Source organism: Vicia villosa, linkage group LG1 (genome assembly GCF_029867415.1).
Source record: "Vicia villosa cultivar HV-30 ecotype Madison, WI linkage group LG1, Vvil1.0, whole genome shotgun sequence".
Classification (NCBI taxonomy): Eukaryota; Viridiplantae; Streptophyta; class Magnoliopsida; order Fabales; family Fabaceae; genus Vicia; species Vicia villosa.
This window is the reverse complement of record NC_081180.1, coordinates 66476888-66501604: the sequence shown is the minus strand read 5'-3', so window position 1 is coordinate 66501604 and position 24717 is coordinate 66476888. Positions and strand designations below refer to the sequence as shown.

The window sequence follows — 24717 nt, the reverse complement described above, 5'->3', positions numbered from 1 at the left end:
AGCAAGATCTATATACAAAGACGACCAAGAGAGGTCCATGGACTGAAATGCAACATTTTCTAAGTCTTATTTGTAGCAACCTGCTTTAAAATTTACGTTCAAACGGAGTCGCCACCCACTTTATTTGGGCAAGTGAGAAACCCTTAAAAAAGAGAGATTTTGGGTAAGTAGGTAATTTAGGCAAAGGGAAGGTGTTAGGCACCTTTTGCCTCTCTTGTACTCAAGGGGACCCATTTAGCCTTTAGGTTTTTATAAAAAAAGGTTTAACAATTGTCGACTAATAGATTTTAAAAAAGTAGTCCTTTGGCCAAAAGGGTAAAACCTCAAAGGTTTTAATAGAGTCATTGTCAGATCGAAACAACGATGACTACAGGCCAAAGACCATGTATGGCAAAAAGGGGCCATTGTTAGATAGAGACAACAATGGCCAAATGGCCAAAAGCCAAAAATACGTGTGTAAAAAGATAGGCCATTGTTAGATCGAGACAACAATGGCCATAAAAGATAGGGCCACCAAAGGCCAAAACCATGTATAGTAAAAAAAATACACCATTGTCAGATCGAGACAACAATGGTCAAAGGCCAATGGCCAAGTATATAAAAAATGGCCTCAATGCATCATCATTGGCCAAAAAACCTTTAAAAGATTAAAAAATATCATTGGCCAAAAAACCTTTAAAAGATAAAAAAAACATTGTAAAGAATTAAAATTCAACAAAAGCCTTAGATATTCATCATTGGCCAAAACAAAGATTTTTTTAAAAGGGGGGCCTCATAGGTAATCATCGGGCAAAACGTTTGGGTTTGAGTGGTTTGAAAATTGCGTTTGAAAGGGGGAAAGGGTTTGTCGGCCGTTGTCAATTAATCGACAACGGCCGATTAGGGTTGTTCAAGACAACCCTAAGACAAACCCTCGGGGGAGAAGAGAAGCGTAGAAAATAATTTTTTTGCAAAGTGTGAATTTGTGTGTGTGTGAAAAATTTTACGTGAAATTGTGAGGAAAAAAAAGGTCTTCCCAAATAGGATTGCCAAAGGTCCTATTTCTAATGGGAAATTTAGGTTAAAAATCCAAAAAAGAAATAACCCATATCCAAAAGCCCAACAGCCCATTTTTGAAAATTGGTAAGAATAGGAGAAAAAGTGTGAAAATGTCACTCATGGGATTCGAACCTGTGACTTCTTATTTGCAAGCCTTGCTTCCTTACCAATTGTGCTATGTTATTTATTTATAATAAAAAGCCAATATAAAGTCTATGAAGCATAGACAAATATTTTCTATTTATTAAAATATAAATAGTTTAAGAGTAAACTATTATACTTCTAATAGAAACAAATAATTAGAGAATCCAAAATATTGTAGATAAACCAATGAAGTTTATAAAACCCAAGTTTAAAAAAAAATTGAATCCTGAAATTGAGCCTCATATTTTATGAATAATAAGCCCAATTAAATACACACTTTTACTTAATGTATATCCCTATCTTTTGAATTGGACAATTTAGAGAATGGTTACTCTTTTGAAATAGGCTTGCCAATCAAGATGTCAAGCCCACTAGTTTGATATACACCCCTTGTAGAATTTGTACTACGTCCCAGTTAATAAAACGTAATAGCAATAGGGCAAATTTTGGGGTATGACATTATTCATGAAGAGAAATACATGTACTGGACTAGAAACAGGGACGGTTCAATATTGTTGTTGATATCTTTTGGACACATCCTGATTCAGTGAAGTTGTTGAACATGTTTCATTTGGTGTTGATTTTTTATTGTACATACAAAACAAACAAGTACATTATTCTCCAAAAATATAAATTTTAATTTATTTAATTTTGGGAGGTTGTTGACTACTGACTTTACATACAAAACAAACAAGTATTGGTTCCCACTACTTGAGATTATAGGTGTTATGTTAACGAAGTTGACGTTTTTTGATTGGATTTGCCTATTTGGAACATGAAAGGGAGGAAAACTTCAAATGGGCACTAGAGAATCTAAAGAGTTGTTCGCTTCTGAGAAGTTGCTACCAAAGTTTTGTTGACGGATTGGGAACTATCGTTGATGAATGTCATGGAAGTTGTGTTCCTAAATTTAACTCGTTTGTTCCATATTTCAAAAAATGTTAGCATGAAGTGTAAGGAGTATGTTGAATCTCATCGGCAAAAGCATGTTATGGATCTATGGAACAAAATCATGTATTTGAATACAAAGTCCGAGTTTGTTGAACACTTTAAGCATTTTGAGATAGTATGTGCTAATTTCCTTTATTTGTTCAGTATGTGTATGAAACATAGTTGACACCCTATAAAGAAAGGTTTGTTGTTGCATTGACTAATAAAGTCACATATTTAGGGAGCACGACAACATACAAGTACGTCAATGTGACTTTGAATATATTACATTAGTAATTATCAAATTAAAACATCTTTGTCTATTTATGTTTTTTAGGATTGAGTCTGCTCATTGAAGACTAAAACATATGTTAACTACTAGTCGGGGAGATTTATGCAAAAGTTGGAATGTCGCGAACACCATGTTGAAGTTACAACTAGGTTCAATCAGAGTATTATTTAAAAAAGTATTGCTAACATTAGGCATCGTTATAACACTCCATTTTACTCTAGATTGCACGATTTTGTTTCAAGATAGTATATATAACATGTTGGAAAGGGTAAAATTTGTTGGGTCTATGAAAGATGCATGTGGTTGCTTCATTAGAACAACACGTGGGTTACCTTGTGTGTGTCAACTTGTCGATCTTCAAATACAAGGGGAGCATGTTTTGTTAGAATCGATTCATGTATTTTGGAAGAAACTTTATTTTGAAGAGCATGGCGTCATTAAAGAAGATAGTGGGATATAGTTGGACTTAGGAGAAGGGTGTGAAGACTTGAAGAGATTTTCAGTACACTAGATATTGTAGGCTAGGGGGTGGTGAAGAAAAAAGTTTGGGAACTAACACATTCATCCACAACTTCGATGTGTCCACCACCAATGAAGTACAAGTCAAAGAGGGGGAATTATGAAGAGTAAAAAAGGGTCAAGAGAGTGATGTGCATTGTGATCCTTGTAGGAAAGTCATACTACGAAGAGATCATGTACAAAATCAACTGAAAGTTAACCAACTAACCAGTCTTCAAGATTTCTTTACTTTTCTCAATTTCTTATTTTTTTTACATCGGTATATTGCTGACATTGTTGATGTGGGTCAAGATGGAAATTGTGGTTTCCTTGAAATTGCATATTTACTTGGATGAGGCAAAGAGTCATGACCTTTATTTCAGACGCAGTTAGATCTTATAGTTTATCAACACCATCAAATGTATTACAATGTGTTCTATGACACGGTCTTTGAAGATTTTTAATATGAGTTACCGTATTGCCTCTAGATACAATGTCATATTGGTCTCATTATCCAAAAACCTTAATACCACTTTCTTCCCATTAATGGTATCTCCACCCATAGTTACGAGTAGACATAAGTTTATTGTAGTTGGTTTTGTTAACAACGGTCATTGGGTTTAGGTGAACTTGAAACCCGATTGTCCATTACCTCTTATCACTGAGCCGATGGAGACAGAATTGTAGTGAAGGTGCAAGAGCATGGTAAACAACATATGAGGGACGTATAAGGCACCAGAAAAAAGAAGTTAGGAAGTCAACTTAATTTGTTTTGTATTGATATTGTAGTAGATTTTACATTACATGTATATATTTTATCAGGTTAATTGTTGTATTGTCTAACTGTTTTGTTAAAAAAAAGTCAAATACTTAAAGATTTGTTCTAAAATCTCCACCCTCTACCGAATTTTTTGAAATATTCAAAAATTTGGTATGTATCGAATTTTTCAATATATCCGATACGCAATATAGGTTATCAGATATTTTAAAAGATCATATATACATGCACCAGATATTTTAAAAGTTGATATTTCTTCGTTCAAAATTTTTTAATATTTTTTCAAATAATCTTTAAAAAACGGTATTTTTTTTTCTTGCAAAACATTTAGTCTTTCTTTATATAAACACAAAAAAAAACGGGTACTATGTCAAAAAAAATCCGGTACTTGACTATACTTTAAAAAAAAAATTATCACGCAAGAGTATATTGGTATAGACATTGCTCATGTGGGGGTTACATGTTAAAGTATAGGGTGGCAAGAAAAATTCTTCAATTGAGTCTATTCATTCCAACCTTTTTCATGTGTAGGTCCACCTGAACGAAGCGGGCCGGACCAAAACATTTTACAACTCTAATAAGTTTGTAGTCACCATTAGAAAATATTTCTTGAATGTCTACTTAAATCAGTATTAGTATGTCATTAAGTTAACATAATACAGTACTAGTACAGATTAATTTAACATAATCTCCAAAAAATGATAGACTAAAGCAAACTCTATCTGTCTGCATTTGACCGAAATGTATGAGTGGGACACATATGTGATAATCATATATGGTTATCAACAGCGAAAGTGAAGCAACAGAAAGGTTGAGATTTCGAAGTACTAATAAACTCAAAAGATAAAGTTAATTAAATAAAGACAGAACACAAAAAAAGAATACATTAATAAATAAATGAAACAGAAGCAAACAAGTTACAAGAACATACTCTATAGAATTTATCCGATTCTATCTCCATATTCTTAAGCAAGAAGACAGAGAAAAGAAAAGAACCAGATGAAAAAGAAAAAGGTCAAAAAAGTAAAATAACGTTGACTAGACCATCATCATAACCATCGCAATCAAAAACATCTACATCATCATCATCATCATTGTAAAACATTGACGTAAACTACATCTACATCATCCTTTTTCTTCTTTCTGTTGTAATATTAACGTATTAACTCCATTAACGCTTCCTTCACTCATCTGGTGTAATCATGAACAAGACTCGTGTTGAGTCTCCAAGATAGAAAATTCGGAATCCCATTCTCTGATTCTACATCTGAATCCTCCATGAACCGTAACTCGTTCCCGTACATTTGACTTTGCGGTTGTCCGTACCATGCACCGTTGTTATTGTTGTTGTTGCTGTAGAGGCTGCTTGAATCCACTACACCGCCTGTTGTCGCGGCTGACGTGGCAGCATTCGCTCTTCGTTCTTCTTTCTTGTATCTAATCCCACAAGCATTGCATAGTGACTGCAAGTTCAATCCACATCCATTATTAATAAAACATATTCTCAAAAAGACAATAAATAAACATGATAACACAAAAATGTTTTTTATATTTATTTACCTTTGGGCCACGAGGACCATTTCTCCAGAGAGGTGTAGAAGTGGTGTCACAGCTAGCACATCGACGAGCGAGAAGAGAATCATTGTTGGAGTTATTACCAATGTTGTTTCCTCGGTTTGATTTGTTTTGAGATTGAGAATGGTGTTTTGAGTTTGAGTTTGAGTTTGAGTTTGAATTTGAATGGTTAGTATTATTGTTCCAGAATTTGGTAAGAGAAGAGCGACGGGTTCGTTTCTCTTGGTCTTCAGATAAACGCGTGGAAGGGGTAGCAAGGGAGAGTGTACAGTCAACAGAAGAAGATGGAGAAGTGTAGGAGTAGGAATCGTATTGGTCGTAATGATCATGGTTTTGGTAGTTAGAGAAAATCATGGAGTAGTTAGAGTTGGTTTGTGGATGAAACATACCGCATGTGCATGTTCCTCCTCCTCCTCCCATTATGTGACCTTGCTGAGAGCTACTGCAACAATGATGCATCATTGGTTGGCAGATAGTGATATTGAAAAGAGAAAGTTTGAGTGATGATGCAGTTTGCAGTGAGTGTACTGTTTGTTAGTGAGTATAATAATTTGGGTGGAATGGTTTGAATTTATAGGAGAGGAAGAGTGAGAGAGAGTAACATAGGAAAGGAAAAGAAGAGGGGGAAGAGTGAGATTGATTGATTGGGTAGTCAAAAGTGAGCACGTGACAGGGTGGAACAGTCTTCCAGGATCTATCTGCATTCTACGATCACGAGGCTTTTAGCTTTACTAAATGAATGAAAACGTCTCTCTCTTGTATATCCGTATCTCTCTGCTCTGCCCCAAGGAAAATGGGAATACTAGTGCTAACTAGTACTAGTACTAACTTCCTTTTCCCTTCTTAGTTTCTTTTTGTGATTCATATTCTCACGCCCCCTTCTCTTCCCTCCTTAATTAACCGTGCTCTAATCCCAATTTTGTTACTGCATTTCTGCCATCGCAATCTTGGTAATACAATGCCTTAATTAATTGCCAAAACCTTCGTCTTCCTACTCATGTATCCATCACTTTTGAATGGAGGATAAAACTCTATTGGAATGTTTTTTATCATTAATGAATCTCTTTCAAAAATTTCAATTTTATTGATCATTTATTCAACTATTATTTTGCATATATTTCATGCAATGTACCATACCAGTGAATAGAAAAGTAACATCACTTATAAGATTAGGCGTGTTAAAATATGCAAGACACATCAGCGATTAATATTTGTATGAAATTCTAACACGTAAAAATAATTTAAAAAATTATTATTTTTTGTATCTCTTGTCAATTATCACCATACAATTCGTAAATAATGTGTGTTAGTTTATATAATTAAAGACAATATTCAACAATATCTTCAATAATCTTGAAATAGATTCAACTATACCAAGAGTTTAGATGAAGTTCTTCAACCACATTAAATGATAAATCTGACCGAATACACACTTCAGCATACATTAGACTACCAAATGCCTAGTATATACATTTGACATTGCATTCATTTTTGTGTTGTTCTTGTGACACTAATCATACTAAGTTTATCTCCTTTAACTATTGGAGTATCTCCAACTTTTCAACTCGCCATATTAAATCTTGTTAAAACTATATCAATATATGTCTTTCTATTAAGATGAACCTAAGAGTTTCTAGTTTCTATTTCTATGAATCTCAATACCTAAGATAAAAGAGACTTCACATAGATCATTCATATGAAAAAATTGAACAAAATTTTCGGTCTCCACAAGTAAATCAAGACTATTACTGGCAAGTACAATGTCATCCACATAAAGAACAACGAAGATAAATTTATTTCTACCTTATTTTCTTCAAAATTCATGGAAGTGACAGATTCATCAAATTTAATATACCACTATCCAAAAGCTTGTTTTAATTCATATATGGAACCTTTTTAACTTAGCTACTAAATGTTCTTAATTATTCTCTATGAAACTTGTAAGTTGTTTCACGTACGCATCCTCATAGATATCCTAATTTAAGAAAGTCGTCTTATAATCTATTTGATGAAGTTCCAAATTATAATGAATTACAAGAGTCATTATGATTCTAAAAGAATCCTTTGATGATACAATAAAAAATATTTCTTTTATAATAAATATCCTTCCTTTTTTTTTAAACCATTTAGCCATTAATCTTGCCTTAAAGTGTTCCACATTCCTCTCCGCATCTTTCTTAGTTTTAAACACACACTTGCATCCTATGAGTTTGAAACCATTAGGAAGTTCTACAAGCTCCCACACACCATTAGGATTTAGAAAAATTATTCCATCATTTATAGCCTTAATCCATTTATTAGACAAATCACTAGAAATTGCCTCACTATAATTTTCTAGATATGGAAAACATCCTTTGTTTGACACCCCCCCCCCCCTAGAAAAGTATAGTAATTATCACAATTAACATGTCTTCATTCTCTTTGAGAACGTCTAACAGACAAAACTTCAATGGGATGCTCAGGATCAAAAGCAGGTGTAGGTTATGGTGGATCACTTAGGTGTTTACCCTGAATTTTGGTAAACAACCTCTAGTCTCTTATTAAAGGTTATTTGCAGGATCAACTAGGGAACTCTAGGACATAGTGCCAAAGTCTTATCGATTTTGTATTTATTTATGATGAAGTGGATGTTTAGTTTAATTGAAAACGTTTGCTGAAACTTAATTCTTGAGACTAAACTAGGAAATTGACTAGAAAGTGTAAAGTGAAAAGGGTAAAAATGTTTGACACAGAAATTAAGAAAGAAAAAGCTTTAAATTTGCAGTAAAAATAAAATTGCTTGAAATTTATAATATAGAACGCATACATACATTTTATAAATGACACTCTTTTCGCTCTTTGACGCATATACTTTTAGTTTCTTAAAAAATGTAACAAATGCGGACCACTAAAACTGGAAACAAAAGCTACTTATATAGAGATCCTAAAATAACCGTCTATAATGGCCGGTTATAGACGGTTAATAGTTTCTTGCAAATCTTGTCCCACCAACTTCCATGTGTCTTTGAAATATTGTTTGTCTTTATCCACTTAAAACCTATCTAGACTACGCCTCATGACAGCTAGAGAACTCAAAAAATTTCTAAGTCCTTAGAACTGCATGACTGTGGCTCTCCAATAGGAAAGATCCGACTGAGAACCATGGGCGCTATATTTCGACGAACCTAAATAAACGCAAAAAACTTTCAAGTCGACCAAGACTCCTTCAACCAAAAACATATGCTTATATACCTCTGATTTCAAGATATTGACCCTCATACCTTGTCCTACACATGTGTTGAAAACTCCAAGGGAACACTAGGATAGATGATTGTATTTCCTCAAGTGTTTGCTCAACTAAAGGAATCCCAACCCTTTTTCTTATAATAAGTATAGGTACTAGAACTTTCTCTCCTCTAGAGCTCGATTATCTAATTATTGACCAATTGAAACAATAAAATCATTCTCAAGAAACCTTGCATTAATAGTTTTTATTATCTTTGTTTATCGAGTAGGAAAATAAAATATACACCTTTAAGAATTATTAGTACAACCAATGAAATAACTTCTAGTGGTCTTAGGATTAACTTTGACATTGTCGAGTCACAAACTTTGACTTCACGACACACCCCCATATACGAATGTGATTTAGACTAGGTTTCTAACCTTTAAACAACTATAAAGGTGTCTTAGGTACATCCTTATATGGTATGCTATTCAATATGTGTAGATATATGTACTAGCAGGTATAGTCAATAAGTGATTCAAGATGGTAAAGCCTATGGATAACAAAGATGCAAGTCAACCCGCAGTTGCCTGCAGGTGTTAGACGTTGTATCAGTTGGTTACTAACTTTGTGTTAGTTATGTGAAGTTAGTTATCCACTTATGGAAGTTACTTTCTTAACAAGTAACATAACACTTGCATATAAGGACCTTTCCATATCAGTAATTAATAGAGCATTCCTTTTTCTCTAACAAGTGGTATCACGAGCCCCTCTGAATGGTCTTTTTTTAGTTAAATCAAATACACAGTTTGAAATTCTGGCACTTGTAAGATGTCAAAACTAATGTCTTAACACAAACCACAATATCAATGATAGATGTTATAACATCATCTGCTAACAGAAAACACTTTTACCAAAATATAAATTATGCAAAATTAAATTGCAGAAGGTAAAAGAACACAATCAATTGTTAAACCATTGGTGCAACGTCACCTACTCTAGGGGCTACCAAGCCAGGAAGAAAATTCACTATGATAGTATCAGTTCAAAGCCTAAACAACTCTAGTTTACAACTTATCTCCTAATTACCATCTTGTGCAACTTTTACCTAGAACTCTCTAGATATGATATCCCTATCTCACTTTCCACAATCACCTCAGTGATAAAACCAGTCACAAACTAGTGATAAAAACCAAAATAGAAGATTACACTTCCAATAAACAATACTTAGTTTAGCTTAAAAGCTTCAACTAAAAACAATACTCAACTCTTTGCTTAAAAGCTCGTGAGTTAGAAAAATCGGTCTAGCTCAATGTATCAAAAGATACATGAGTGACATACAAAGAAAAACACAAAAACTCTAAAAGACTTTTAAACCCTAAACCCTTATTTTTGCACCCACGGTTTCTTGTTGTGGATGCTTGCTATTTTAGGTTTAGCAAGTCCTTATTTATAGAATCTTGTAGTATGGGCTTGGACTCTTCAATCAAATCCAATCTTCTCCTTTTAAATCAGCTGTAAGATCATCACATTAAAATAGGAACAAATCTTCAAAGTATCCTAAAAAGTCTCCAAGACCCTTTTTATGAAACCAAATTAAATCTGCATTGTTCCTAAAATATCCTTGATTGATTGCGCCTGTATGAGTACTAGAATCTTCCAAAATCTCGTATTTTTCAAGCAAATCTTTAAGGATTTAAACCATCTGTACTATCATGATGTTCTGGTATAGCATGTCACAACATCTTTCATAACATCTATCAAAAAACACATGACAGTAGAACCTATTATGACAGTTGGTCAAGATGTTAAAACATCTTGCTCAATATTAGTTAAGAACCATGTTTTAGCAAAATTTATGTCAATCATAAAACCATGGATCTAACACAGTTCTTTGGTTTAGGGAGGGAATTTCTGGTAATTCAGTTATCTCATCTCTCTCTCTCTCCCTCTCTCTCTCTCTCTCTCTCTCTCTCTCTCTCTCTCTCTCTCTCTCGTGTTGCATCAATAAAGCTATTTCCATGGAGGATTCCTCGAAGTTTTCAACTCCTGAAATCCCTAAATTCGATGGATTATACGATCGCTAGTTTATGCTCATGGAGAGTACACCAGAACAACACAAGCATCTAGAAGAGTGCAAGTGTAACACTCTATCTATTTTCATAATTTAATTTAATTAATTTAAATAAATTATGGGGAATTATTTGGAATTATGGAGGACTATGAGGAATTAAGCAATTGGGCTTGTGTTGTAGTTAGTAAAGAGGGGGTGCATTGATAGGCCCTATTACTAATTAAAATAAGTTTATGTCAATTTTAATAAAATAGGAGGAGTTGTGGAATAGAGAGGGTTACAGCATTTTGGGAAAAGAAGTCTGAACGTGAAAAGAGAAGAGGAGCGGAGAAGTGCGACCGAGGAAGAACGAAGAATCAACCTTCAGGTAAGGGGGGACTCTTCCGTTTATCTTCTATTATGGGATTATAGGTGGTAGGATAGGATTCGATCATGTTATTCGGATCAATTGGGTTATGCTCAGGTTGTAGAATTGTTAGGTTTTTGGGAGGATTGATGCATAATGATTATATTGATCATGGATTGGTGATAATTGGATGTTTGAATGTATTATAAATGTGTTATAGTATGTGCTATTTCACTGTATGCGAAATCTGGTTGGAATGAGATTTGTTTGGTAGTGATTTGGTGAAAGAGGGACGAAATCGCAGGCTGATTTCTGCTATTCGGAGCGCAGGAAATCGCCAGTTCGCGCCGCGTCCAGGAGTTGGCGCCGCGAACTGCGTGGCAGAAGGCCAGGAAGTGTTGTTGTGCTCAGTACGCGCCGCGAGGGTATGGCCGCGCCGCGAAGGCGTAGTTTCTTCTCGTTCCGCGCCGCGAAACCTTGTTTGCGCCGCGAAGGCGTTGTTCCTATTCGTTCCGCGCCGCGAACCGTGTGTGGCGCCGCGTGCTGTTAGTTGTTGCGACTGTCCATTTTGAAAAGTTTTAAAGAGGTGTAACTTTTAAACCGTAAACCGGATTTTGGTGCCGTTTCGAGCACAGTGAAGCTAATCAAATAATTTATACAATCAAATGGTGTTTTGAACTGTGGTTTGAATCATTTTAAAAACAATCGATCTTATTTGTTGTGGTGGGATATGCTTATAGGTACACTAACGAATGTCTTACCTGTATGATGTTGTGGTTATAACTGGTGTTTATTATACATGTATTGTTGGTATGAAATATGTGTTTTATTGATGATTATGACATTGATCGATGTATGTGGGTGATGAGCATGTTATGGTTGATGCATGCATTCATAATCATTTGTGGCTGGTCCTTGACGATGGTGGATCAGTAGTAGCTAATTCCCATTGTGTGGAATTAGTGAGTGGGTGTTGCCGTATCCTTGACGATGGTGGGTCGGTGAGTTGGGTTATCCCAGATTTTGGTACCACATGCATGTAGTTGCATTGCATTAGGCTGTTTTGATGTTATAACATGAATGGAAGATTGTCCAATGTTATAATATGTGTTAATTTGGTTGTTTGTTTACTGATTGTATGTTTGAATCTGATCATAACTGTAATTGGGTGAATTGCATGTGAAATGATATTTTATTATCTATATCTTATAACATTAGTTAAATGTGAATGAGACTCACCCTTACTGTTGTTATTTTTCAGATTAAGGAGTAGCTCTCGTACTTGGTGAGGATTAACTCGTCAAGTAGTTCGTTAGAGTCAGTTGGGTCCGTGTCATGCTCTGGTCGTGTAACACTGGGGGCGTCGTTTAGAGTTACTTGTTAAACTTTTGTTTTTGGATGGATTTTATGTTAACGCCTTAAGTCTGTGACTCGGCTGTTTGTTATTCAGATGTTAAAGTAATTCCGCTGTGTTAAACATGATGATCTGAATAAATTTGGTTGACGTTCTCTTTTATGGCATGACATGAGTATTATTGTTTAATTATTTGGAAGCTGTAATGCCCTTTTTCATGTTTACTCTGATTATTATTTGTTATTTATGCGGGGTATTAGAAGGGTGTTACAATAGTGGTATCAGAGCATTGTCGGTCGTTTGAGTCAGAGTCTTAGTGTCGGTCAATCCCTCGTATACGATTAGTGTAAGGTTGACACTGTCGATACTTCTTGTTCTAATAGATATTGTTTGATATTTAGCAGAACAATGGCCGGAAGAGGAGGAAGAAACGATGACGCTATCGCTGAGGCTCTGGGCATGATTGCTGGTGTGCTGGGAGGGAATGCCAATGGAGCTGGAATTGGTGCTGACAGGCAGCTGAATAGTTTTCAGAGGAACAACCCTCCGTTGTTCAAAGGCACTCACGATCCCGAAGGCGCCCAGAAGTGGCTGAAAGAGATTGAGAGGATCTTCCGGGTGATTGATTGTGACGAAAATCTGAAGGTGAGATATGGGACTCACATGCTGTCTGAAGAAGCTGATGATTGGTGGATGGCTAGTAGGGACGAACTGCAAGCTGCAGGTGTTGCAATCACTTGGGCTGTGTTCAAGAGAGAATTCTTGCGGAGGTACTTTCCTGAAGATGTTAGAGGCAGGAAAGAGATTGAATTTTTGGAGCTGACACAAGGTAACATGACTGTGCCGGAGTATGCGTCCAAGTTTGTTGAGCTAGCAAAGTATTATGTCCACTACAATAATGATGAGGCTAGTGAATTCTCGAAGTGTGTTAAGTTTGAGAATGGTCTCCGCGATGAGATTAAACAGGGTATCAGATACCAGAGGATTCGCAGGTTTGTCGATTTGGTTGACTGCAGCCGAATCTTTGAAGGGGACAATATTAAGCTGAAGTCGTCGCACTCTCGCGAGTTAGTCGACAGGAAAGGGAAAAAGCATATGGATCGTGGTAAGCCGTATGGTAAGGGTAACCAGAAGGCTGGAGGTTGGAAGAAGCCTAGTGGGGGAGACTCTAGTGCCCCTATCAAGTGCTTCAAGTGTGGAGAACCTGGACATCACATTCACGAATGCAAGAGTGAGGAAAAGAAGTGCTATAGATGTGGGAAGGCAGGTCACATTGCTATCGAGTGCAAAGGGAACACTGTAACTTGTTTCAACTGCGGGGAAGAAGGTCATATCAGTCCTAAGTGTCCTAAGCCGAGGAAGAATCAAGCTGGTGGTAAGGTGTTCGCCTTATCTGGTTCAGAGACTACTCCAGATGATCGGTTGATTAAAGGTACGTGTTTTATCCATGGCACTCCTTTAATTGCAATAATAGATACTGGGGCAACTCACTCGTTTATTTCATTGGATTGTGCTAAACGACTGAATTTGGAAATATCTGAGATTAATGGAAGTATGGTCATTGACACTCCTGCGTCGGGTTCAGTGACTACTTCGTTCGCTTGTTTGAACTGTCCAATTGATATTTTTGGTAGAGAATTCGGAATGGACTTAGTGTGCCTTCCGTTGGAACAACTTGATGTTATATTGGGTATGAATTGGTTGCAATTTAATCGGGTTCATATCAACTGTTTCACGAAAACGGTTATTTTCCCTGAAGACGTCATTGTTGAGGACTTAGAGATGACGGCTAGACAAGTGGATGAAGCAATGAAGGACGGAGCTGCCGTGTTCATGTTGATTGCATCCATGGAAGTGAAAAAGAAAGCGGTGAGTAGTGACTTACCGGTAGTATGTGAATTTCCAGAAGTCTTTCCAGAAGATGTAAGAGAATTGCCGCCAGAGAGGGAAGTAGAATTTGCTATTGAACTAATTCCTGGAACTAATCCTGTGTCGATGGCACCTTATCGTATGTCAGCATCGGAATTGAATGAGTTGAAGAGTCAATTGGAAGATTTACTTGAGAAGAAATTTATTCGTCCTAGTGTCTCACCGTGGGGTGCACCGGTGTTACTAGTGAAGAAGAAAGAAGGTTCAATGAGGTTGTGCGTGGATTACAGACAACTCAACAAGGTTACTATCAAGAATCGGTATCCCTTGCCGAGGATTGATGACTTGATGGATCAACTAGTTGGAGCATGTGTGTTCAGCAAAATTGACTTGAGGTCGGGATATCATCAGATTCGGGTGAAGACGGACGATATTCAGAAAACGGCATTTAGAACGAGGTATGGTCATTACGAATATACAGTGATGCCATTTGGAGTAACCAATGCGCCGGGGGTTTTCATGGAGTATATGAATAGGATCTTCCATCCTTTTCTGGATCAGTTCGTAGTAGTATTTATTGATGATATTTTAATATATTCTAAGAATGAAAAAGAGCATGCGGATCATCTTAGAGTGGTATTGGAACTATTGAAGGAAAAGAAACTTTATGCAAAACTGTCAAAGTGTGAGTTCTGGTTAAACGAAGTGAGCTTTCTTGGGCATGTAATTTCTAAGGATGGTATTGCCGTTGACCCAACGAAAGTAGAAGCAGTGTCTCAATGGGAAGCTCCGAGGTCAGTTTCCGAAATCCGTAGTTTCCTTGGTCTGGCGGGTTACTATAGAAAGTTCATCGAAGGTTTTTCAAAGTTAGCATTACCGTTAACTAAGTTGACTAGGAAGGGTCAAGCGTTTGTTTGGGATTCGAAATGTGAAGAAGGATTCCAAGAGTTGAAGAAGAGGTTGACTAGTGCGCCGATATTGATTTTACTGAATCCGGCGGAATCTTTTGTTGTTTATTGTGATGCGTCGTTGTCAGGATTAGGAGGTGTACTGATGCAGAATCAACAGGTAGTCGCTTATGCGTCGAGACAACTCAAGGTGCATGAGAGAAACTATCCGACTCATGACTTAGAATTAGCAGCAGTGGTATTTGTGTTGAAGTTGTGGAGGCATTACCTATATGGTTCAAGGTTTGAAGTATTTAGTGATCACAAGAGTTTGAAGTACCTCTTTGACCAAAAAGAGTTGAATATGAGACAAAGAAGATGGCTAGAATTTCTCAAGGATTATGATTTTGAACTGAATTATCATCCGGGTAAAGCAAATGTTGTTGCCGATGCATTGAGTAGGAAGTCCTTGCATATGTCTATGCTTATGGTGAGAGAATTGGATTTAATTGAGCAATTCCGAGATTTGAGTTTAGTATGTGAAGACACTCCTACCAGTGTTAAATTGGGTATGCTGAAGCTGACTAGTAGTATTCTTGAGGAAATCCGAGAAGGTCAGAAGACGGATGTAGAGTTGGTTGATAAGTTGGCTCTGATTAATCAAGATAAAGGAGGTGAATTCAGAATCGACGAGAATGGTATAATGAGGTTTGGTAATCGTGTTTGTGTTCCTGATGTTGCCGAATTGAGGAAGAGTATTCTTGAAGAAGGACATCGTAGCGGATTGAGTATTCACCCTGGTGCTACCAAGATGTATCACGACTTAAAGAAGCTGTTTTGGTGGCCTGGAATGAAAAAGGAAATAGCTGAATTTGTCTATGCTTGTCTGACTTGCCAGAAGTCGAAGATTGAGCATCAGAAACCGTATGGAGCTATGCAGCCGTTATTTATTCCAGAATGGAAGTGGGATAGTATATCTATGGATTTTGTTTCCGGTTTGCCGAGGACGGTGAAGAATTGTGAAGCTATTTGGGTTATTGTAGACAGGTTGACAAAGTCTGCCCATTTTATACCAATGAGAATGGATTACCCAATGGAGAAGCTGGCTCAATTGTATATTGAGAAGATAGTGAGTTTACATGGTATTCCTTCGAGTATTGTGTCGGATAGAGATCCAAGGTTTACATCCAGATTCTGGGAAAGTTTGCAGAAGGCTTTGGGTACTAAGCTGAGATTGAGTTCTGCTTATCATCCGCAGACGGATGGACAGACAGAAAGAACTATTCAATCACTAGAAGATTTGTTGCGTGCTTGTGTGTTGGAAAAGGGCGGTGCTTGGGATAGTTATCTACCCTTGATCGAGTTTACTTACAATAATAGTTTTCACTCGAGTATTGGTATGGCTCCGTTTGAAGCTTTGTATGGTCGGAAGTGTAGAACGCCTTTATGTTGGTACGAATCTGGCGAAAGTGCCGTGATTGGACCGGAAATTGTTCAGGAGACAACAGAAAGGATCAAGATGATTCAGGAGAAGATGAGGACGTCTCAGAGTCGTCAGAAGAGTTATCATGATAAAAGAAGGAGGACACTTGAATTTCAAGAAGGAGATCATGTGTTCTTGAGGGTGACTCCTACAACTGGTGTTGGGTAGAGCACTGAAATCAAGGAAGTTGACTCCGCGATTCATTGGTCCGTTCCAGATTACGGAGAGGGTGGGAGAAGTGGCGTATCGTATTGCGTTGCCACCGACGCTGGCGAATTTGCATGATGTATTCCACGTATCACAGTTGAGGAAGTACATTGCTGATCCATCTCATGTGATCCAAGTCGATGATGTACAGGTAAAAGATAATCTGACAGTTGAGACCTTGCCCATGAGGATTGAAGATCGAAAGGTGAAACAATTGCGTGGCAAGGAGATAGCGTTGGATCAGAGTAGCCTGGGGAGGACCAGCAGGTGGGAATGTGACTTGGGAACTGGAAAGTCAGATGAAGGATTCCTATCCAGATTTATTTGCCTAAGGTATGTTTTCGAGGACGAAAACTATTTAGTGGGGGAGAGTTGTAACACTCTATCTATTTTCATAATTTAATTTAATTAATTTAAATAAATTATGGGGAATTATTTGGAATTATGGAGGACTATGAGGAATTAAGCAATTGGGCTTGTGTTGTAGTTAGTAAAGAGGGGGTGCATTGATAGGCCCTATTACTAATTAAAATAAGTTTATGTCAATTTTAATAAAATAGGAGGAGTTGTGGAATAGAGAGGGTTACAGCATTTTGGGAAAAGAAGTCTGAACGTGAAAGAGAAGAGGAGCGGAGAAGTGCGACCGAGAAGAACGAAGAATCAACCTTCAGGTAAGGGGGGACTCTTCCGTTTATCTTCTATTATGGGATTATAGGTGGTAGGATAGGATTCGATCATGTTATTCGGATCAATTGGTTATGCTCAGGTTGTAGAATTGTTAGGTTTTTGGAGGATTGATGCATAATGATTATATTGATCATGGATTGGTGATAATTGGATGTTTGAATGTATTATAAATGTGTTATAATATGTGCTATTTCACTGTATGCGAAATCTGGTTGGGAATGAGATTTGTTTGGTAGTGATCTTGGTGAAAGAGGGACGAAATCGCAGGCTGATTTCTGCTATTCGGAGCGCAGGAAATCGCCAGTTCGCGCCGCGTCCAGGATGTTGGCGCCTGCGAACTGCGTGGCAGAAGGCCAGGAAGTGTTGTTGTGCTCAGTACGCGCCGCGAGGGGTATGAGCCGCGCCGCGAAGGCGTAGTTTCTTCTCGTTCCGCGCCGCGAAACCTTGTTTGCGCCGCGAAGGCGTTTGTTCCTATTCGTTCCGCGCCGCGAACCGTGTGTGGCGCCGCGTGCTGTTAGTTGTTGCGACTGTCCATTTTGAAAAGTTTTAAAGAGGTGTAACTTTTAAACCGTAAACCGGATTTTGGTGCCGTTTCGAGCACAGTGAAGCTAATCAAATAATTTATACAATCAAATGGTGTTTTGAACTGTGGTTGAATCATTTTAAAAAACAATCGATCTTATTTGTTGTGGTGGGATATGGCTTATAGGTACACTAACGAATGTCCTTACCTGTATGATGTTGTGGTTATAACTGGTGTTTATTATACATGTATTGTTGGTATGAAATATGTGTTTTATTGATGATTATGACATTGATCGATGTATGTGGGTGATGAGCATGTTATGGTTGATGCATGCATTCATAATCATTTGTGGCTGGTCCTTGACGATGGTGGATCAGTAGTAGCTAATTCCCATTGTGTGGAATTAGTGAGTGGGTGTTGCCGTATCCTTGACGATGGTGGGTCGGTGAGTTGGGTTATCCCAGATTTTGGTACCACATGCATGTAGTTGCATTGCATTAGGCTGTTTTTGATGTTATAACATGAATGGAAGATTGTCCAATGTTATAATATGTGTTAATTTGGTTGTTTGTTTACTGATTGTATGTTTGAATCTGATCATAACTGTAATTGGGTGAATTGCATATGTGAAATGAATATTTTTATTATCTATATCTTATAACATTAGTTAAATGTGAATGAGACTCACCCTTACTGTTGTTATTTTTCAGATTAAGGAGTAGCTCTCGTACTTGGTGAGGATTAACTCGTCAAGTAGTTCGTTAGAGTCAGTTGGGTCCGTGTCATGCTCTGGTCGTGTAACACTGGGGGCGTCGTTTAGAGTTACTTGTTAAACTTTTGTTTTTGGATGGATTTTATGTTAACGCCTTAAGTCTGTGACTCGGCTGTTTGTTATTCAGATGTTAAAGTAATTCCGCTGTGTTAAACATGATGATCTGAATAAATTTGGTTGACGTTCTCTTTTATGGCATGACATGAGTATTATTGTTTAATTATTTGGAAGCTGTAATGCCCTTTTTCATGTTTACTCTGATTATTATTTGTTATTTATGCGGGGTATTAGAAGGGTGTTACAGCAAGCTCAAAGATATTAAAGCAAAAAATTATTCATTTCAAGAGACTCATCATACAATTTTTGAGACAATTCTTGTTCGTAACACAGAAAAATTGGGATTCCATGTGAAGAAAGTATCATTGGTTCTATAAAAGTCAAGAGAGAACAATGCAAGATAGTGTATCTGATGTATTAAAAAAATTCAAGGCTTTAAGTGGAAAAGAATCAGGTCATCAAGTAAATTGTCTTGGGACAAATAGCGGGGGTGAATTTACATCCAATGCATTTAATGATTTTTGCAGTCTTCGTGGCATCAAGACACAATTGACCATTTCTTACACTCTAGAGTAAAATGGAGTGTCACAAAGGAAGAACATGACACTCATGAATGTGATTAGAAGCATGATGGCAGGAAGGAATGTTCCTAAAATTTTTTGGCCCAAAACAGCAAAATGGGAAGCCTATATACTTAGCTGGAGTCCATACTATATCTGTGAAGGACATGATTATAGAGGGAGTTTGGAGTGATGCAAAACCCTCAATTCATCATTTCAAGGTGTTTGGATGTTTAGCATTCGTGCACACCCCTAATGCGCAAAGAAAGAGCTAGATGTCAAAGGCATCAAGTCTGTGCACTTGGGAATGAGTGAATAATCCAAAGCCTACAAGCTCTTTGATCCAATAAAGAAAAAATTATGATAAACATGATGAAGTAGTTGAAGAATCAACAGATTGGGAGTGGGACAAGAGTCATAAGAAGAATGCATCATCAACTAGTAAAGTTGGTAGTGAAGAAGACATCAACGAATCTAATGATGCCTGAATAGATGAAGAGATGTACATTGACAATTCTCCTCAAGATTAAAGGATCAATGTAGAAAGTGCAAGTGAAGAAAGTTAAACTGAAGAAGAAGTGCTTCCTCCCAGGGAAAAGAAAAGACCAGGTTTCTTAGATGATTATGTCACATGATTATGAGGTGAAGAAGAAGAGCAATTGCAAAACCTAGTCGTGTTTCATAGTGGCAATGATCCTCTCACATATGATGAAGCAATGAAACATGAAAAGTGGAGAAAGGCAATGGATCAAGAAATTCATTCTATTGAGAAGAATGACACATGGGAGCTAGTCAACCTACCATTAGGAGTCAAGAAAATTAGTGTGAAGTAGATTTACAACACAAAGTGCATTTGAAAAAGGATAGGTTGAGAAGCATAAGGCAAGACTTATGGCTAAAGGATGCTCATAATAATATGGCATAAACTACAATGTGGTTTTTTTTCTCCTATTGCAAGATGGGACACTATAATGGCCATTCTAGCTCTCACAACTTGTAATAATTGGTAAGTTTACCAACTTGATGTTAAAAGTGAATTCTTGCATATAGTGAATTGCTTGAAAAATGTATATGTGGATCAACCCTTAGGATATGAGAAAGAAGGAAGATAAAAGTTCTATAAATTGAGAAACGTTCTTTATGACTATAGGCAAGCACCAAGGGCCTAGTACAAACAAATTGAATCCCACTTTTATCATGACAACTTTGAAAATTGTCCCTCATGAACATATATTGTTTGTGAAACATAATGGAGACATCGTCCAAATTGTCAGTCTGTATATATGCCTTGATTTACACTAGCAACAATGATGACATGTTTGAATGTTTAAGGAATTAATTGAAAGGAAATTTGCCATGACAGACTTGGCCAAGAGGAGGTATTTTCCTTGTAGTGGAGGTAAAGCAGGCAGGAAAATGTAGGGATATTTATACACTAGCAAAAGTATGCCAAAGAGAATCTTACCAAGATTTGGTATGGATCAATGCAAAAAAGTTGTGTAATCCCATTGTTCCAGAGTTAAGCTGACAAAAAGGTGATCATGACAAGCCTATTGATGCAACAAGTTACAAGAAAATGCTAAGATGTTTGATGTACATGCTTGCAACAAGGCCTGATCTAGCATACTCAGTGTGCTTGGTGGCTAGATACATGGAAAGACCAACTAAGATTTATCTGGTTGCATTAAGAAAAATCCTTAGATACTTGAAGAGGAAATTGTAAATCTTGGTGTCATATATAAGATAAGTGACATGTTAGAACTACAAGGTTGGTCGGATCCAGTCTATGCAGAAGATAGTGATGGCAAAAAAAAACACATCAGGCTTGGTTCAGGATCCATTTGTTGATCATCAAAGAAGCAACCATAGTTACTCTATCTACTACTGAAGCCGAATATGTAGCAACAACCTCATGTGTTTGTTAAGGCGCGTGGCTTCGAAATATTCTACATCAACTTGGACAAATTTGAGAACATAAGAAAGTTATAATTTGTGACAAAGACTCTACCATAAAGTTGTCCAAAATCCAACCATGCATGCTAGATGTAAGCACGTTAATGTTAGGTTTCAATTCCTAATAGACCTAACAAGCGATGTAATAATTGAATATGTCATTGCATTTTAGAGAACCAATCTATAAATCTTTTAGAAAGCCTTTGCAGTTTGATTCCTCTTATACTATAAGAACAAAACTTGAAGTACGTGAATTAAAAACAATTAGATATGATTTGTTATTTTGCTTAATCTGAGTTTTTCTGTATTTTTCAAATTAACAAAGTGTTTTGTTAGACTTTATATTAATTAGCTACTAACTTTATTTTAGTTAGTTATTAACTTATAAAAGTTACTTGGCTGGCAAGTAACTTTGACACATCAATTTATCAAATTAAAAACATTATATATTCAAACAAATTAACGTTATTTTTTAAAAAAAATTGAATTTACTGTATCTTTTAAGTCTAATTAGTTAATTGTTTTTAAAAATAAAAATAAAAAAGTATAGAGTTGAAATAGTAGGGTTGATGAATTCGTTCCATGATGCCGTACCGAGGGAATCACGTGACGTGATATCTAAAAGAAATGGCAGCAATTGGTGAATTGTGATGATAGTATGGTGATGGTCCAAAAATCCAACCTGAATCTTAGTAGATGACGGTAGCAACAGTATTAGCCGTATAAAGAAAGAAGACGATCCTGAAAAAATGGATTAAGAATAAAAAAGTTAAAGTAAGGGTGCTGCAATGATCAAAGCAACAAACACTCTCTCGTTTCTTACTTGCTTGTTATGCGTCTAGTCCACTAGACAACAACAGCATTTCAATGGGTCAAAAGATAGAAACTACACCAAAAAGAAAAAGGCTACTATATAGTTTCATCAAAATCAAGTTCAAATGAGTACATATTAAAGCCAACAAATGACCCCACATTCATCATATAGAATATCGACCAAAAGATTCAAAAAAACATTCATTCATATTCATAGTGAGAGAGAGAGAGAGAGAGAAGAATCAGATCGTCTTGAGATTGATGAACAACAGTTCGACAAACGGGAATTAACACCACTTTCCAAAAGATGCTCCCTATATTCGATTTGTGTGACTAAACTACGATTACCCCAAGAAACAAGCAAAGCAACCAAACCGTTTTTTCTTCTCTCATTTTTCTATATTCTCACGCAACCTCACCTATTATATTTTTCTTTAATATAAATAAATAATATTATTTTTAAAAAATATATATACTCCTACTCCTATGATAAAAAAAATGTCCATAAAAAGATTTTAGTACTTAATTTAGTATTGAGGGAGGAGTCACCGCTTAAAACAGCAGTTTTGCACGGTCTTATATGGGTAATGCTCTTGCTAATCATAATGTTACGTGGCTCCTTGGATTTTGTGGGACCCATCTATCTCAGTTTTTCACTTTCCCAATGCCATGTGTAAAAAGAAAAATACTAGTAGTAAAAATTGTGCAAAATAAATAAATTTATTAATTTGAAGCAAAATCAAAATTGATTTACTACTTATGGATAGTAGTTTCAAAAAATGATATCGTCCACCAAAATCCACGTGGGTGTCGTGAAGGGGATTCACTTGCATGCATGCAAATATATATATATACTCTATATAATTATACCATAGTAGTAGTATTGAATATTGATTTTAAAATATAAAGCAATAATTGTTATGATAAACTTCGGGAACACATAAAATTATATTCCTCAAAAGCAAACAAGATACAACTGGAATGTCTGTCTTTATCTCACATTCTCACTTGGGGCTAGGACATTTTTCTCTTTGTGGTTCAAAGATTCATTGAGACTAAAGAGAAAGCTTTATGGCTATTAGGTGGATTGGGATTGGTCTAGTGATTTTGTTGTTGACGGGGGTAGTGACCCGTAAGGTTTCAAAGTACCAACATTGAACAAATGGAATTGGAATGTCTCCAAGGAAAAGACAAATAAAGTAGCAGTAAAACAAGGAACAACAAGTGGACCAACATGGAATTATAGTAAAGGGAATTACATATTTGTATTTTATAAGACAAACCTTAATAAGACATATACGTCTAATCTTAAGAAAGTTAGGTATCAACGTTTATAAGGATCCGCCTCCTATCCATTTAAGATATTAATAATCGTTACATTAAATTTGTACACTTTAAATTTAAGTCTAATATTTTAAATTATAAAAAATAAAAATATGTGTAAATGATATATTTAGTAAAGGAATCATAAGAGGCCGTTTAAAAAGTTCACTAAGAGGGTAAACGTTTGTCCACACCAATGTCTTAGATGTCCATTTATTGGAATAGTCCACACGTCATTTAGGTGTGGGTACTAATTTTTCAAATCCCTCTCACTCCTCTGAAGACTAGGAGGTGACGTGTCACAGTTCATAACGTTATGGGGGAGGAAGTTAAATGGAGGTGGTAAACACATTCTTCAAAGAAACAGAGGAAATAACTACCTCTTTCCCCGCTCTTGAGAATGAGAGATGCGAAATCTATCTTCTTGGGATCTGAGACTCAGACCCTTAAGGTTATAATAAATATCTCAATCCTAAAATTGAAAAAGAGAGACTTCATTACACAAAACACCACATACAAAGCTTGTTACCACCTTGCGCGAGCTTGCTATAACACCACAACAATTCCAAAAACCTTCACAACCATGCACCGCAAGGAGTTGTCACGTATTGTACTTTTAGCAAGTACAATATGTATTTTCTACTATCTGACATTTACCAAATAACTATTGTTATTTCAATAATGATATGATCGTATTAAATTTATTAATGTTTGATTCACATATAATGACAAATAAAATGATATTATTTAATTTCTGACTTCCTTGAATGCAAGTAGATTGGAGCTTTATCTATTACTATCAAATGTTCGATTATGATATTTCTATCATATTGATTACACTCCAATATGAGTATGAGTATTTAAATGATGATTGCACCATTCTTGTAGGTATTCTCTTTTGATATCATGATATCGCGATGCTTCCTTTCACGTACCTCAGTATCCTATTTGACTATTTTAGGTCACATGTGTCTTTGGTTCATCCATGAATTTTCCAACTAAACAAACAATTCGACATAAACCATGTTTGATATTGCATAGATACATTGTCGATCTTATGATTTGTTTGTATATAATAGCATCCATTAGTTTCTCATCTCCTTCTTTGTTCAGTTTGGCCTCAATGTCAATAGGTGTCACAACTGCATAGTTGTTAATCATATTGAACTTCTTTAGCACATTTGTTGCATATTTTTTTGGTTGAAAAAATGCCTTAGTTTGTGTTCATAAAATTCAAACCCAACAAGTAAGATAGGCTTTCAAAATCAAACATAAGTACCCCAACTCTTTTGAATTTAAGTGTCTTTCATGCATTTGTTTCTGTCACTAGAACTCATCAACATATA

General features: G+C 36.2%; 1 protein-coding gene across 1 annotated transcript; it reads right to left on the bottom strand.

The window, feature by feature from the left end:
* Nucleotides 1-4606: 4606 nt before the first annotated feature.
* On the bottom strand, nucleotides 4607-5808 carry LOC131608271 (GATA transcription factor 18-like). Its single transcript, XM_058880180.1, has 2 exons — nucleotides 5241-5808; nucleotides 4607-5143 (listed from the first exon to the last, which is right to left on the bottom strand). Exons 1-2 carry the CDS (start codon nucleotides 5715-5717, stop codon nucleotides 4868-4870), a joined length of 753 nt encoding a protein of 250 aa, XP_058736163.1. The 5' UTR covers nucleotides 5718-5808; the 3' UTR covers nucleotides 4607-4867.
* Between the last annotated feature and the right edge of the window lie 18909 nt (nucleotides 5809-24717).